The sequence below is a fragment of the Stegastes partitus genome, unplaced genomic scaffold, assembly GCF_000690725.1.
Source record: "Stegastes partitus isolate 25-593 unplaced genomic scaffold, Stegastes_partitus-1.0.2 Scaffold455, whole genome shotgun sequence".
Taxonomy (NCBI): domain Eukaryota; kingdom Metazoa; phylum Chordata; class Actinopteri; family Pomacentridae; genus Stegastes; species Stegastes partitus.
The window spans coordinates 272149-287547 of record NW_007578186.1 but is presented as its reverse complement, the minus strand read 5'-3'; the positions used below and the strand labels follow the sequence as shown (position 1 = coordinate 287547).

Genomic DNA, 15399 nt, shown 5'->3' with positions numbered 1-15399 from the left:
GTTCTTTAATGTCTCTAATGCCTTGCCTGCTCCAGTGTTAATAACGTTTGCTGGTGTTGGTTTTGACAGTAGAAGAGTTTAATGGAATATGGAGCACCTGGGTAATTAAAAACACCTGTCATCATGTTCCCCAATACAGAAAACTGAAAATGGCACAAATGTCTACTCGAATGCAAAAATGTTACCGCTAATAGCTGTCTGTTGCTGTGCCCTCGAAAAACCTCCGACTGAATGAAAAATCACTGAAAAACTCTTGTAGATCGATAAATGTTTCCACAAAAAGCTGTAAGGTCAGTAGTTTAGCTACACATCAATCATCTGTTTAACGCTGTATACACTGCAGACTTACAGATTTATCTTATTTAAGTCCATTTTAAATCCTTTGTCCTCACATGGCATAAGGCAAATGTGACTTGATTTTACACGTTAGTCCAACTACAATACCCTTTTTTCTGCCTGGTACTTTTCTGAAGCGACGAGACAGGAAAACAAAATGACAAATGCATACCTTGAAGAAAATACTGATATCTGCTGCAGTCAAATAACTAAACACATTTATTAAAGTACTGTACCTAAGTACAATTACTTGTACGTAATCCATTATCCATCCATTATCTATACACCGCTTAATCCTCACTAGGGTCGCGGGGGGGCTGGAGTCTATCCCAGCTGACTTAGGGTGAAGGCAGGGGACACCCTGGACAGGTCACCAGTCTATCACAGGGCTACACTTAGAGACAGACAACCAAGCACACTCACATTCAAACCTATGGACAATTTAGAATCACCAATTAACCTCAACATGTTTTTTGGACCTTGTGGAAGGAGGAAGCCGGAGAACCCAAAGAGAACCCACGCTGCATCGGGGGAACATGCAAACTCCATGCAGAAAGATCCCGGGTGTCCACACTGGGACACAAATCGACAACCTTCTTGCTGCGAGGGAACAATGCTAAACACCGAGCCACCTTCTGCAACTTTATAGTTTGGCTCCACTACAGCTCAGAGGAAAATACACCCTTCTTATTATCATTCCACTGCATTATTTGATTTATTATCTTTGATGACTTAGGGCACTTTGCAGAATCTTAACACAAAACGCAATCAACAGATAAATTATAATGTAATACCACAGATTAAAACAAAACTTTATTGATCCCTGAGGGGAAATTTACAAGCTGCCTGGCAAATAAACTATAAAAAGTAGCTCCAACTCCAGCATTAAAGTGATGAACACATCCATGCATCAATAATTATGATCCAATAATATATTTAATCTTTAAAGATGCCATTCTGTTGGAGTAGTTTTATATATATATACTGATGATTAGACTTTACTTCAATATACATTTAAGTGCATGACTTTTACTTGTAATGAGTATTTCCATACTGTGGTATCGGTACTTTTACTTTAGCCCAAGATCTGAGTACTTCTTTCACCTCTGGATATCACTTCAGTGCACCCACAAGAAGATATAATGTATGGTAATAAAACAGATGCTCAGGTATCATTTTGTTAATGTCTGCCTAATCAAGTGGTACATTTTGTAACACTTGAGGGGATTTTATTCTTGTGTGTAGAGGTCAAAGTTTCACCTTCTGTCCAGCAGAGGGCAGCAAATGTATTTTTTTTTGTTGAACCTTTTAATACCATTTGTTATGAAGTTAACAGGTGTTGCACAGTAGGGCAATATGCATGGAGTTGAACTAATGTGGTACAACATTTTTGCTATTATGACCAGTATGAGAACATTGGATGAAACTGCATTTGTCGTCAGTAACAACACGGTTAAATGACCTTAGTAGAAAGTATTTTATTGTAAATATTTGAAATACTACAGTACACTTGTGGTTATAGTTCTGACAAAAGAGCTAAAGAAAAATGTAACAAAAATAAATACATCTGCAGTGACAGATACGTGATGAGTTGAGTTTGGGATATTTTAAGTTCCATCTTTATATTTTTTTTGCTTTTAAGACATGGTTTCACTTGGACATTGCTGTGACTTTACAGTATAGTGTGACACCTCTTATTGATTGCTACAAAAGGGCAAAGTTTCTGATATTAGCCTCGCTGTCTTACATTACTGGACTGTAATGGAATGACTGTAATAAAATATAAAAATTCATACTGCATGGTATCTCCTTCTTGTTTAAAGGGTCTCTTACGAGTGTGAAAGTCAGTTTTTATAACAATACAATTCCTACAGTCACATTTCACTAGTTTCAGTGACAGAAATACATGTATACACAGTATCTATGGCATCTCAACCACGTGCCAATGCAGGAAAGCAGACTGGCTTTCTGGGTATCATTGACCACAGAGTGAACAGCAAGAGATCAATCGAAAGCTTCATCACCGTTTTCCCACCACCATTTGTTTAGCCAGAAAAGTGGTGACCACAATTGAATCTTTACACCTCCAGCGCAGTTACGCAGAGGCACAGTTACTCAGCACAAACAACGAGAAACAAGCCCCTAAAGATTGTCATGGTAACAGCATCTCAAAAGCATTGTCATCATCATCCACTCATTCGCCTCATGCAATGTAGAGCCCCAGGTGTGTTAGAAAATAACCAGTATCCCCTGACAGCAAGTTTTTAAAAGACAAGTCAAAAGTGTAAAAATCACTTTCTAGGGATAAAAATACTGCTTGTTCCATTTACATCCCAACATTTGAGTTTCTGTCACTTCGGAAATAGATTCAGACACTAATTACAAAAACAGTGGAATGAAGGAAAACACAGCGATTAGTGTCTTAAGTACTCAGTACACAGTGTGGTCTGAAAAAATAAGCAAACGAGAATCCCTCTGTTGTAGATACAGAAAAGTGCCAGAAATAGCTGATCCTTCATATTGTTTGGTGTGTCCTTGTTTCTTCATTTCAGGAGTGTCCTTTTCTTTCCCCAGTCTGTTAAAGCCTGTGTATGTTTGTTTGTATTTGCGTGTTTTTTTTGGAGAGTTCTGCCAGACTGGAAATGTGCAGGGATCTTTGTGTTTTTAAGCCAGGGATCTCTGTCTTGGTTTTATTCTGGGGTAGAGCTGTTAGACACAACAAGAACACATGTCAGAACTGCACATTTGTACATAAATATAAACACACATTTCACTACTAGTGACTCATGACTCACCCCTAAGAGGTTGCGGGGAATGTAACCCTCAGTGTCGCCCATGCGTGCCCACCACCACTCGATCTCATCCTCGTCCTCTCTGCGGATGATGGTCATGCAATCTCCCTCACGGAAGGAGAGTTCATCTTGGTTTTCCACAGCGTAGTCCCACAGACCGTAGACCACGCCCCTGTTCATGATGCCCATCTTCTCTTGCACGCCTGGCAAAAGAAGCATGAAAAGCACATTAAATGAGACACAGCAAAAAGCAAATAGGAAGTAATAAAGGGATAATACACAGAGTTTTTTTACTGACCATAAAGGAACTGAGAGCACTGGGTATAGCCATCTTCCATCTCTTCACATTTATCAGCTGCTGTTTGCATGTCACTGTAAGTCATAGCAAACACTGCGGCACCAGACTCCACCAGGAACTTGCACACTTGCACATTGTTGCAGGATGCAGCACAGTGCAGAGGTGTCCTTAATTAAGACGAAAAAGGAAAAATAAGAGGAAAGAACAGAGGGGAGGGATGTTAGAAATATCACGAGGAACAATAATGACTGGCAGTGAATGAATAGTAGCGCTGAGCTTTTAAGGTGTTGAGTGCAAAAACTACATTCTGGTAACAGTCAGCAGAATTTTGTTGAGATTTATTCAGATTCAACTCAAAAAACAAAAACAACATTTAATTTAAAATCGTCCCCAGATTAACTAAGTCAGCAGTGAACTTACCAGCCATCGCTGTCAGCGGCATTGACATTGACGCCAAACTGAACCAGAAACTTGACGATTTCTGTGTGTCCAGCACAGACAGCGTTGTGTAAAGCAGTGATTCCTTCATCATTGGGCTGACTGGGATCCTCCACCTGAGATTGAGAAATTACGATAAAGGGAGACAGACTTTATAGAGGTTTCATTGTAACAACAGCATATAGTGAAATATAGTAATAGCTTTCTGATATTATATTACCATCGATTATAAGCACAAGTAAAAAACAAAAAAAACAGCAAATAAACCAAATAAAGCAAAAGTTAAAATAGATAGAAGATAATTCCCTGTGGACAAAATAAATGTCTTACTTCATAGATGATTCTCTGAACCAGGTCAAACTCTCCCTCCAGAGACGAGTCGAGCAGCAGCGCCAGTGGGTTGAACTTGACTCTCATGCTGTGATCGATGCGTTCAGAGCCGGGCTTGCGCAAATTGGTCCTCTTTCCCTAAAGACACAATCATGATTGTAGATCACAGAAATGATCTTTAACAGCCATTACAACCATAGGAGAGAAATGTAAATCTCAAACATGAGTCTGCTAGAGTTTTCTCCTGAAGTCTGTCCTGCTGAGACATCCACTCTCGGTTGTGCTCAGTCTGGAGTGAGCAGAGGAGTGACTTGTTTTTCCAACTCTTACTGCATCACTAATCCAGTTTATGTGCAGAAGCTGAGGAAAAATGAACTCACTCCTTTTAAAACCTTGATTATGCAACCGGATTAGGGACAATTACCACCCAGAGAAGTCAAAAAATGTATTCAGTTTTTAAATGGGTCTTAGGTGGAGGTGAAAAAAGGAGGGGACCAAGGGGGAATATGGGTCAAAACACTGATTTCTAATTGGTTTGTTCCTTCATGGTAGAAACTGCCAATTCTATATCAAAACCGCTTAAGGAGTGGCACTGAGAGCTTAGCAATAAGAAAATGTAAACTGGTGTTTATTTTCAGCCTAGAATGCGTCTTAGCAAATGGGGGAAAGTGCTACGGGCATCCGCTTAGTGTGAGCAGAATAAGGCCCATTTTCACCTGAAACAAAAGCAGTACTGAACAGGGATTTTTCCATTATATAACATCAGATCAGGTCACTGCTGTTGACCAGCAGATCATTGAAAAGTAGGATATGAACTAACTGTAACTCATGACCTGCCCCTGTGGAACTAACAAACAAACATGTGAGAGGATTTAAAAACACATGTAGCACATAAGCAAATTGGTGTAATCTGTAATCGCTACTGTGGACTGTAATGACTGGGGCCCTTTATACCATCAGTGTAATAGCCTTGAGAAACAAACAGCTGAGAGCCACATATTAACTGTGATTCAAGAGTTTAAGGTAGTGATTCATACCGGTGGCAGAGTGACCTGTCCAGTGACCTCAGGTGCCTTCATGTTAAAGGTGTCTTCTCCCAAGCTGTCCTGCTCTGCTCCACTGGGGTATGGGGGTGGTGGGTAGGGAGGGAACTCCTCCAAGAAACCTTCTGGAGGTGGAGGAGGCAGGTTGGGCATTGTGTCCTCCAAACCAACAGGGGGTGGCGGTGGGAAAAGAGCATCATCTGGTCTTGGGGCAGGGTGGGATGGTGGAGGAGGGGGGATAATGTCCTCACTCTCTGGGATAACTAAGGGTGGTTTGGTCTGTTCAGCAGACACTGGAATGGGGACATTAGCACCTGGGATGTGAGGTGGGAGCTGCCCTCCCTCGAGATTCCGTCCTGCTTCTGAAGGGCGGCTTTCTGAGCCACTCAGAGGGCTTGGAACATGTGGCCCCACAGATCCATTCGCTGCCTTCTCTGCTTCGCCAGCATACGTGGGAGTGGTTGGTGTGGTCACTGTGGTCTCCATAGCTGCCAGTGTGGTCTTCTGATAGAGGAGTTTCTGAATGTTGGGCCCTGCGGGACCCTCTGGTTCTGTGATGGAGCTACGTTTTTTCAGGGGCCTTGGGGCGTTGTAGAGCTTCTTTCTCAGAGCTTCCAGGTCACCATCACTCTGATGCCTGTAGGGGTTGGAAATGAAGGGAAGCAGCTTGGTAGGGCTGAGGGGCCGGGGGATGCGCTCTGTTTCTGGCGGTGGGCCCTCAGATGTACTGGGACCCACACTGTTGGCTCCACTGTGATCGGTTTCAACTTCCAGAGCAGGGGACCGGCGCTCTAGGTAGGGGTTCTCTAGATGTTGACCTCCACTGGGTATCACTGGTTTACCATACACTGCCAACAGAAACAGGAAACAAGTTTTAAGACTGCAGAGATGTGAGCTTGTGTTAATTGTTACATGAACCTTTTAGGCCTACTTTCACTTCTCCTTTCCCTGCTACCTTTGATTTGGAACAAGTCAGTTTAATGAAACAGATTTGTTAAACCTGCACTACAAATTATAACTGACAAAAACACAAAGTAATATAGCATGATAATTAGAGCATTGAGTCTCACTATGACGGCCTTTAACACAAGCTAATAAAATGAAAGTCATCCTGCTAATTAAGCATTACATTTTGTATATAACTCTGCAAGGTGACTCTGCTAACCTGTGAAAGTTTTAACAGTGATGGTTGTAAAGAATCCTGAAGTTTGTAAACCTGCAGCTAATTGACATTTTTGTATTTAATACAAGTTATTGCTTCACTGGTAAAAGCACTGGTAAAGAATGTTCAACTGAGTAAAGATTTTTGCAGTAATTTATCTTTGAACATAAGCCTTCTCAAAACCAGCTACTGCCAGTGATATGATACGTAATGATAATAACAGTAATCTAGATTACTTTATAATGAATTACTTGATTAAAATCATATGTGATTTCTTTTATACACCTATTTATTTATACAACAAATTTACGCAGTTTCTTTATTTGTCTTTTCCATGTATCTCTCAGTAGAGCAGAAGAACTCCAGTGTAATTACCCAGTTCCTTGAGTAAAATTGCTTCCATTTCATTTCCACAATTTAAGTCAGTAACAGCAGGTATGGTTGCCTGTGACTGTGTTTGCTAAGGGGAGATGTAACAGATGGCTTAGCCTCTCTAGCTGCTCCTCTAGTCAGTGACGTGTGAATATTGTCTTGTTGAATATGCTGGACTGCAGCAGCTTTACCTTACACTGAATATAACTCAAGGGACACAGCATACTGCTTTGCTTTACCCTTGTTTACAACTAGACACTTGTGTTTATGCTTGATAGAGGCCTATATATTTTTTAATATTTCATCATTAGTCTTCAGCTTTAATGTTCATTCTACTCAAAGGGACACAGAACCCTCTTTTCTGTTCTCCTTCTTTTATATGTAATATATGTATTGTATAATCAAACACGGTTTAACCACAGGATGCCCTGTTGCAAGGTTAGATTGATTAAACACTAGGTTTATAGATGTTCTTACCACTGACAAATCCATTGGTGCGGGTTTGAGCCCTGGTCAGAGCACCTTGCACACCAGGCTGGAAGGGCTTTCCTGAGCCAGACTGCTGCGTGTACATGGAGTAAATGGAGCTGGCCGCCAATGTCTGTGGCTTGCTGAGGTTGGCATCTTTGGACGAGGGCAGCTCTGGAGTGAAGGGCCGCACTGTGGCTGCAGGTGGAGTGTCCTGCTTGGAGGGAAGGGGGAGTGTCTGGCTCTGTGAGGGTGGGAGAGGGCTGCGGCCCTGGGCAGCTGTGGGCTGCTGGCTATGGGGCTTGGTTTTAGGGAATGTGCCTGTGTTGAGGCCTTGTTTGCCATAGGGCACAACACCGGGACCTTTCGGTTTGGTGGGGACAGGGGGAGGCACCTTGACGGGAGCCTTGGGAGCAGACTGAGTTGAAAGAAGAGAAAGATTGCAAGTTAGATGCTAGGGTGCACTTTTGCTGGTAAAAAAAAAACACACTTCTCAGTAGTGATCCTTTTCCTCTAATGAGATGAGGGATGTGTTTTTCTTTCCTCTCACCTGAGCATCCCTGACCAGGTCATCACTGCTCTGGTTTTTGCGAAGGGAGGTAGTGGGAACCTCTGTTGGCTCAAACATGGAAAATGGACGCACCTTCCTGTCTCTCTTCAGTTCTGAGTCATCTAAGCACAAAGCAAATGCAGAGGCAGAAATCAGTTTTGTCTCATGTACAGGCATGATTTTATTGTAAAAAACGACAGAACATAAGCCCCTTTGGAACATTTTTTGTTCTACCTTATCAACAGTTACAGTGTTCAGAGTAACAGGAAGAGAATGTAGTTCAGTTTCTGTGGAAATGCTACTTGTGTATATGGTATTTGCATGCATGTATGCATCTTACCTTGTTCTGTATTTGAATTGGAGTGAGAGGTCATACGTGGCAGTGTTGAGGCTGGACCATGGCCATTTGTGTTGGATTCTGGACCTGAAGAGCTCCAGTCTGCCAGCTTGGATGGCTGAGGACCTGAAGGACCAGCAGAGGATAACAGAAGATATAAATGTTTGCATGCCACAAAATTTTACACTGAAAGATAGATAAAATAAAGCACCAACACACACAGTGAGAACTAGCTTCAGTCGTTATTATCCAGATAAAACACAAAGTTTACAGAGCTTTGTGCTGTTAAGAGTCACGCAGAGCAAACAATTTAGGGTTTTTGAGGGTAAAATACTGTAGATTTTGTAGCCTTTTTCCTCCCTCTTGCTCATCATTTGCTTTTTTTGGTTGACTGACTAGGACCAAGCCAGATGTCGGCAGATATTCAATCAGATGAGCCACAAAAGCATGGGACTTTTGCAACAAGCAAGATGAACATCACACCAAAGATGGTAAAAACATGACGATTTCCATCACAGTGCCTACAGACTGTAGTTAAATGTTCCCTCTGAAGAGGAGTTATACAAATACATCAACAAACACACATTTTGCAGACAAGACCAGATTGCATTGGTCACAATCCACACAGAATGTCAGTTCAAGTGAAGGTTATGTGTTTGTTCCAACTGACCCATTTAGAGCTGCAGAAAAAGAAGTGAGGAGAGAGCTCAACAAGCACGCTTTAACACAGCAACAAAACAAGCAAACAGGACTACAAATTCAGCAAAGAAACAATTTTTTAAAAATCTAATCTTTTCATCTCTTTCCATGACAATAGCTGTCATGAAAAGTGAACAAAGATAGAGCCTATTGAGAGGAATATATGCACACACAAACAAACACAAGTGTGTACCTTTTCTCTTAGCCCGCAGCTCTTTCAGAGGCTTAAGCAAGAACATGGCTTCTGAGGCAGATGCATTCAAAAAGACAGAAAAACAAAGTAGCCTTAAAGCTCCAGATCTCCCTTTGCTCTAGACATGATGTTGGTTGGGCCCAAGCAAGGGCCCCCCCTGAGGGGCCATGCAGAGACCAGTACAACCCCCAGGATCCTGCCTGATACTATCCCCGACAGAGAGGAACTGAGAGTGGGTGTACAGTAAGAGCAGATTCTTCTGCGTCTCCGCCCATCCCTATCTCTCTTCTTTCCATACTGCAAATCAACTCAGCATGCAGAAATAATTGCATGCAACAACATGACAGACTGAGGATAAATCTATTACTTTTACTTCCTGTAAGTGGATTTTGCTTTAAATAGGAAAACACGAGATGATAAGGAGGTTAGAGGAAGAATGAGGGAGGGGGGGGATCCTTCTGCTGTTGTTCTGTAATGACTAATTTTGGTGTAGGATCATTCATTTTTAATAACAGAAGCACACTGCTGGCTCACTATCCACTGAAGGAACTGTTTAGGGCTAAGAGAACAATTCAGAGATGGCGCACATCAGAAAGAATAAATGTGTAGAGGATGGCAAAAAGAACATCTTTAAACGTTGCTCTGATCTGTCATTGCTTTGGCTAGACTTTCAACTCCATTACACAGGACACGTGCTACTGCAGTCCACAGGGAGGGGGTGCTGGTGCAGCAACAGCTTACTCTGTCCCATCTCTCAGACTTGACTCGAAAAGAAAATAAGGACTAAAGCGACGCTTGACTTAATTTGCTTATTATTTGTAAAGCAATGTATTCTGTAAAACTAGCTTTCCAATCAGGTGCTCTGTATGTGTTCAAAATCAATGTCAGTTGTGCCCAATTGTCTTTTTTGGGCTTTGAATCAGACTTTTACATTATAGTTAGTGAGGACTTACCTAAAAAAATAATGATGTTACCCTCATTTTTCTCCTAATTGTCCTAGCTTCTTTATAAATCAATGCCTGATTTATCAACATGTTTGATTCTAAATATCAACTACGCTAAACCTTGAAAGCAGAGCAGAAGGATCTACACTATTGTATTATTTCTTTACTGTCTGGTTATTACAGGAAGCATTATTTGAAACATCTGCTACAATTCTTGGGTGTGAATAACTCCTTACACACACTTAAGACTAGTGAACTATGAGACTATGTAAAGGTACAAAAAGATGGCAATAAAAACACTGGTTCAAAAACTGTTTCACACACTGCAAACCGTATTTTGTTCAGAAAATGTCAGGAGAGCGAGGAAAAAAGACAAAGATGTTCAGACTCAGCAATGCTACATCACAACACACCAACCAGGAGGTAACAAACTACCTTCTGAGCTCAAAGCAACATCACAACCCGCAGCTGTTCCAGACTCATCTGCTCCTGCTGGAGGCAGTACAGTGTTGTTACACTTCATTCACAAAAACATACCCAGCTTAATGATGGCATTAACAAAAACAAAGGGAAAAATAACTGAGAGCACCTCGTAGTGGAGGACTCTTTACTACTGAAAATTCACTCTTTATTTAATTTTGCTCTGTTGTTCAGAGAGCTGTTGCAGACTCAGCAATTGCCAAATTTAACTAAATTTTATGTAAAATCACAAATGGGACAAAGTGAAGGCCTGCTGCCAAGTCAGCAGAAACCCAAGTCATAGTCTGAAAGGAAGAAGGCTTGAGTTACGAGGTGAAAGGCTGCAGACAGCACGCTGTATCTGGTTGCTCACCTGTCCCGGCCTTGCTCTGTGGGTCGTGGGCTGGTAGGGTGGCAGTGCCGTCTGGGTAGGCCGGTTTCACAAGCAGATCGTGTCTCACTGGGCCCCGGGGCATAGTGGACGACTGGATGTATGGGCCGACTGCTGCCACACGAGACGGACCTGACTGCTGTCCGGCTTGGCCATCAGAGGGCACCTGTACAATGAAAGGGTAAGAAAGGGAAAAAAACAGAAGGGTCAGTGTGAGTACTGGAGATATCTTGTACTATAGTGGGGGGAGAGAGAGAGAGAAAGAACTATTCAGACACAAAAATGTGTAGATGACAAAATGGCAACCAAGACCATGAACTGTTGAGATGGAGGTGAGTATCACAGAAAGCATGCTGAAATGATTGAGACAGTAGATAATGAGTGGAAAATTTTATAGCAGGTTACTAAAGCTGTGATATTCTTCACTGAACAACAAACATATAAAAAAAATGTATTAGATAATAAATAGGTAGGGAATTTTCATACTCTTAGGATGAAACGTTGACCTGTGTAGGGCACCAGAGGAGGCCATGTTTTCACTCAAACCAAGTTATTTTTGGTGAATATAGAAGCATTAAAAAATTGCAAGACAGTCTTCTTCATTTTTTTGTCCTGTGGGTGGTGCTATAAGAAAGGTCATTTCAGTGAGACACTGAGTGTCTGAAGTGCACTGTCATGAAGAAACAGACAAGTAAAAATGTATACCCCAAGGTTTGGCTTGACGGTAGGTCAAGGATCCCTATTATTTTGGATTGGTTTTGTAAGCACCGTAACTGTCTAGAAATGCCACAAACAGGCAACAGCCCATGGATAATTAGGTATTATATGCTGGACAATAATGTTGGAATGACAGACCAACATCTCCTGAGAACTACCTTAAACTACTCACACTGGTGTTTAGTTAAAAGTAGTTAAAAGTATTGGTACTACTGAATAACTTTTTTTTGTAATGAAATGTAATTCAGTTACTGGTGTAATATTTATCAAAACATTTGCACACTCTTATTTCAATAGCATTGTGTTTTTTATAAAGCATGTTGCAACTGGAATGCTGTTTCAATACACGATTTCTGAGCAATGTGGGTTACAGGTGATGTACAGTCCATGCTGACAGCACAACCTTTAACATGGTTGATTTAAAAATGAATAACAGAAATCTTGAAGTTGCAAGACAGTACTTTCACCAACATCTTATAGAGGAAATATGTGCTTTTATACTTCCCAAATCTATCATGCTGGTTAACCTTCTTGTCAAACTTGGTTGAAGTTCTTATAACTCAACTCATACAAAAAAAATACTTTTTTTATAGATAATGGCAATATTAGAAACTGTCTAATCAAAATGAACACTGTGCACGTTGAAACAAAAGTGAAACTAATACAAAAAGTAATGGAATCTGATGTGCCAAATCATATTTAAAAGATAGGATTAAAAAGCAAACAGATACAAATGTACAGCTCCAATACTAGTTTAGTTACCTGAAGATGAGTGTCTTTTGAAGCCCTCTCTTTACCAGGATAGCCATTCTTGAGAAAACAAAAGCACAAACATGCAACAGCAGTTCAAATTACCAAATAATCTCCCTTTTCCAATCTAATATTAGCCTTTTCTCAGTGTTTCCTGAACTGAATGTGACTAAGATGTGGGATGGCTCTCCCCTGGCAGCTCTCACACTACCTCTCTTCAGTCAGTATGGTTAGATGTGTTTGCTGGGTGATGTCAGCCAGGCGCTTGCTGTTTGGTTGGAGGAGAAATCAGTTTGGATGTGGTGTGTCTTTGTGCTGGTGTGAAAAAGGTCCACTCATTACGATTCTAGGCAGGGTGTGGGTAAATCACCTCCTCTCTAGGGCCTATTCAGGCCTTCATCTCGAAATCACACACACGCAGATGCACACACACACAAATGCTAACACACATGCAAATACCTTTCTATGTGCTGTTTCTACTTTCTCATACATGTCAAGGGGATATTAAAAGACAAGTTGCCGTGTTTTAAAGTAGGGCACAAGTTGCTTATTTATCTAAAAGGCCTCCAGCAGAGCTTCTGAAGGATATGTTAAATCTCCATTATAACATTTATTATTTATGTTATAACTTATACGCCATTTTAGATCTTGTGCACTGCATTTGTTTAGTAAACACTGCATACTAAACACTCCTGGGGAAATTTTTGCATATACAACACCGGGGAAAAAAAGCACATTACAGTTCTGAAAAAGCATTCATGAAAACGTAATACAATTTTTTATGGTTAATAGGCTGAATTTTAATTTGGTGGAAAGAAGGAAAGTTATTGCTGAAAGTCAATAAAACACCCTAATTATATATGAGAGAAAATGGACTTGATTAGGGAAACATAATTAGAGTACGGCACAGAGGACAGAGTATAATGACTCATGTAATTTAAAAAGGTGAAAACATGAAATCATCCATCATCCAATCAGGATGATTATGTTTTGTTTTTTTTAAAGTCACCCTCACATCCTTGCTCTAACTATGCAAGCATTTAACCTTAAGCAGTGAACATGTAAATTTATCTTCCTCACAGTCAGTTTCATCAACAAGTCTGTGGACTCGTATTTATAGTCCCATGGCAACTTTTGTACAAAACAACTCCTGGGAAGGGGAGAGAGGAGAAGAGGAGCATGGAGACACCAGGGAGCGAGCTCAGAACAAAACCTTAACACACATCATGGCTTCACCTAAACCCTGCTGATTATTTCTATGTGTTGAATCCTACTATGTATCATAAAATGCGTTTTAATAATCCATTGTTCTTAGTAAAATTGTCTTTTGCCTTTAAGAAGACAGATTATTCAACTTTTGTTTTTCTTTTACGAGTGCAACCACAGAAGATAAAATCTCCACTGACATTCCTGAATGTCTAATGACCGTCTGCACTCATAACTCCTCTCTCATCTTCAGGACTTGTTTCTGCCAAACGGGACTGAAAATACAGCTGAGTGAGAAAGTGGGAGAGCAAACTCAGATGTGAACTATGTTACATGATCAGAACAATGATCAGTCCCAGCCAGTTTATTTGGAAGAGCATCAAAGATTGGAAAAAGAAAGATAGGAAGTGATTCCATCGAGTGAGGGGGTTCACATTGTTTTCCCACACAGAGGACAAAAAGTTTGAGGAGTCTTACGCTGACATGGCTGAGCTCTGAATGCCGGGGAATCTGAGGCTTCCGGAGTAAGAGAGATACAAACATCCCTTATTATAAGGCCACTAGGGGGAGTTTGGTTTAAAGGCATTTCTGCCAGTTTTTAGCACATATGAATATTAGTATCCTGACAAATCGTGACAGTCACAGTAAGAATTTTAAAATACGTCAATGTGTTAATGGTGTTATGGTGTAATAATACTTACAGGCAAGTTCTCTTTCTGCTGCAGGGCTGCCTTCTTCTTCCACAGCCGATCTCGGAGCTCATTGATCCGTTTGTCCATAGCAGCCACCTCTAGGTTTCGCTTGTTCAGGCTCTCTCTTTGCTGCTGCAACTTTGAGTTTTGATCCTGGTTGAGCTTGTTCCTCAGCTGACGACCAAGACAAAAGATAAGAGAAGAGTTAGTTGATTATCTGTGCTCCTTGAAAACAAATGTTTAATAAAATTTTATTTTATTTTTGCACACCTGTAGCTCCTTGTAGAGGCGGTCCAGTTCAGCCACCGAGCTTTGGTTGTCATGGACATTGTCCATTTTACCATTTTTGAGCAAATCCAGCTGTCTACTGAGCTCCTCCACTTTGGACGCAGCCATCACTAGTTCTCTCTGCTTCTGCTGAAACAGGTTGTTCATTTGCTCTATCTCCTCCACTGGCGAGGGAGACAGAAGGTGTGTGACCATGATGGAGAAGTGAGAAGAAAGGATGCAAGCAGAGACAAAGAACATAATGAAGAAAATGATTTTGAAAAAACACATTACGTCCTAATTTAGTTTAGTAAATCTTGCATTATGTCAGGCATAGAATATTCTGACAAGGCATCCATTCATGAATTTACACAGTCAATGAGCTAACCTAGTTTTCCATTGCTGAGGCGTTTCTGCTCCACCTGGCCCTTGAGGGCACGGACCTTCTTGAGACGAGTTTCCTGATTCTCAATGTTTTCTCTGAGGCGCTGGAGCTTCTCCTGCTCAGAGGCCTGCTGCTGCTGACGCTGCTCCTGCTGCTTCAAGAAACGCAGTCGCTGCTCCTGCAGACAAAAAGAGAGGAGCATGCAGGCAAAGAAAAAAAGTAAGAAACCTAATTAAACAAACACATCCCAAGTGTCCTTACACAAGACACTATATACTCTGGCAAGATATTTGGGGGATAGCAGTAAAAGGGCCACTGGCTGTTTCAGGATTTATTCTTCCTGTGCCTGTTTCTTTAAGCAGGAATACAATTCAGTCTTGAACTATGACGTGGTACGCCATAAATGTGACAGGGCTCTCCCAAACCGGTTCCAAGACGAGCACAAAACAGCCTCTATCCAGACCTGCTCAGGTGATGTCTGTTTACTTTAACTGTGTTCATGTGTAATTGACTACTTGGAAGATGCATTCCTGGGCTTGCTACTTTGTCCTCAGGCATACACAGTGCTTG

General features: G+C 41.2%; 1 protein-coding gene across 3 annotated transcripts in view; it reads right to left on the bottom strand.

Moving 5' to 3' along the window:
- Positions 1-1794: 1794 nt before the first annotated feature.
- tp53bp2a (tumor protein p53 binding protein, 2a) overlaps positions 1795-15399 on the bottom strand; it is a 30704-nt gene continuing 17099 nt past the window's right edge. Inside the window, exons 7-21 of one of the 3 annotated variants that reach the window (XM_008286455.1) lie at positions 14833-15007; positions 14448-14629; positions 14187-14351; positions 13963-14001; positions 12292-12339; positions 10795-10978; positions 8130-8252; positions 7790-7911; positions 7249-7657; positions 5232-6085; positions 4195-4332; positions 3847-3980; positions 3427-3593; positions 3132-3331; positions 1795-3042 (exon numbers count right to left, since the gene is read on the bottom strand). In XM_008286455.1, coding sequence (XP_008284677.1) covers positions 3001-3042; positions 3132-3331; positions 3427-3593; positions 3847-3980; positions 4195-4332; positions 5232-6085; positions 7249-7657; positions 7790-7911; positions 8130-8252; positions 10795-10978; positions 12292-12339; positions 13963-14001; positions 14187-14351; positions 14448-14629; positions 14833-15007 — 2982 coding nt within the window. In that variant the 3' untranslated portion in view covers positions 1795-3000. The remainder of the gene's footprint in view (positions 3043-3131; positions 3332-3426; positions 3594-3846; positions 3981-4194; positions 4333-5231; positions 6086-7248; positions 7658-7789; positions 7912-8129; positions 8253-10794; positions 10979-12291; positions 12340-13962; positions 14002-14186; positions 14352-14447; positions 14630-14832; positions 15008-15399) is intronic. The other 2 variants (XM_008286456.1, XM_008286457.1) reach the window with 2 other exon arrangements.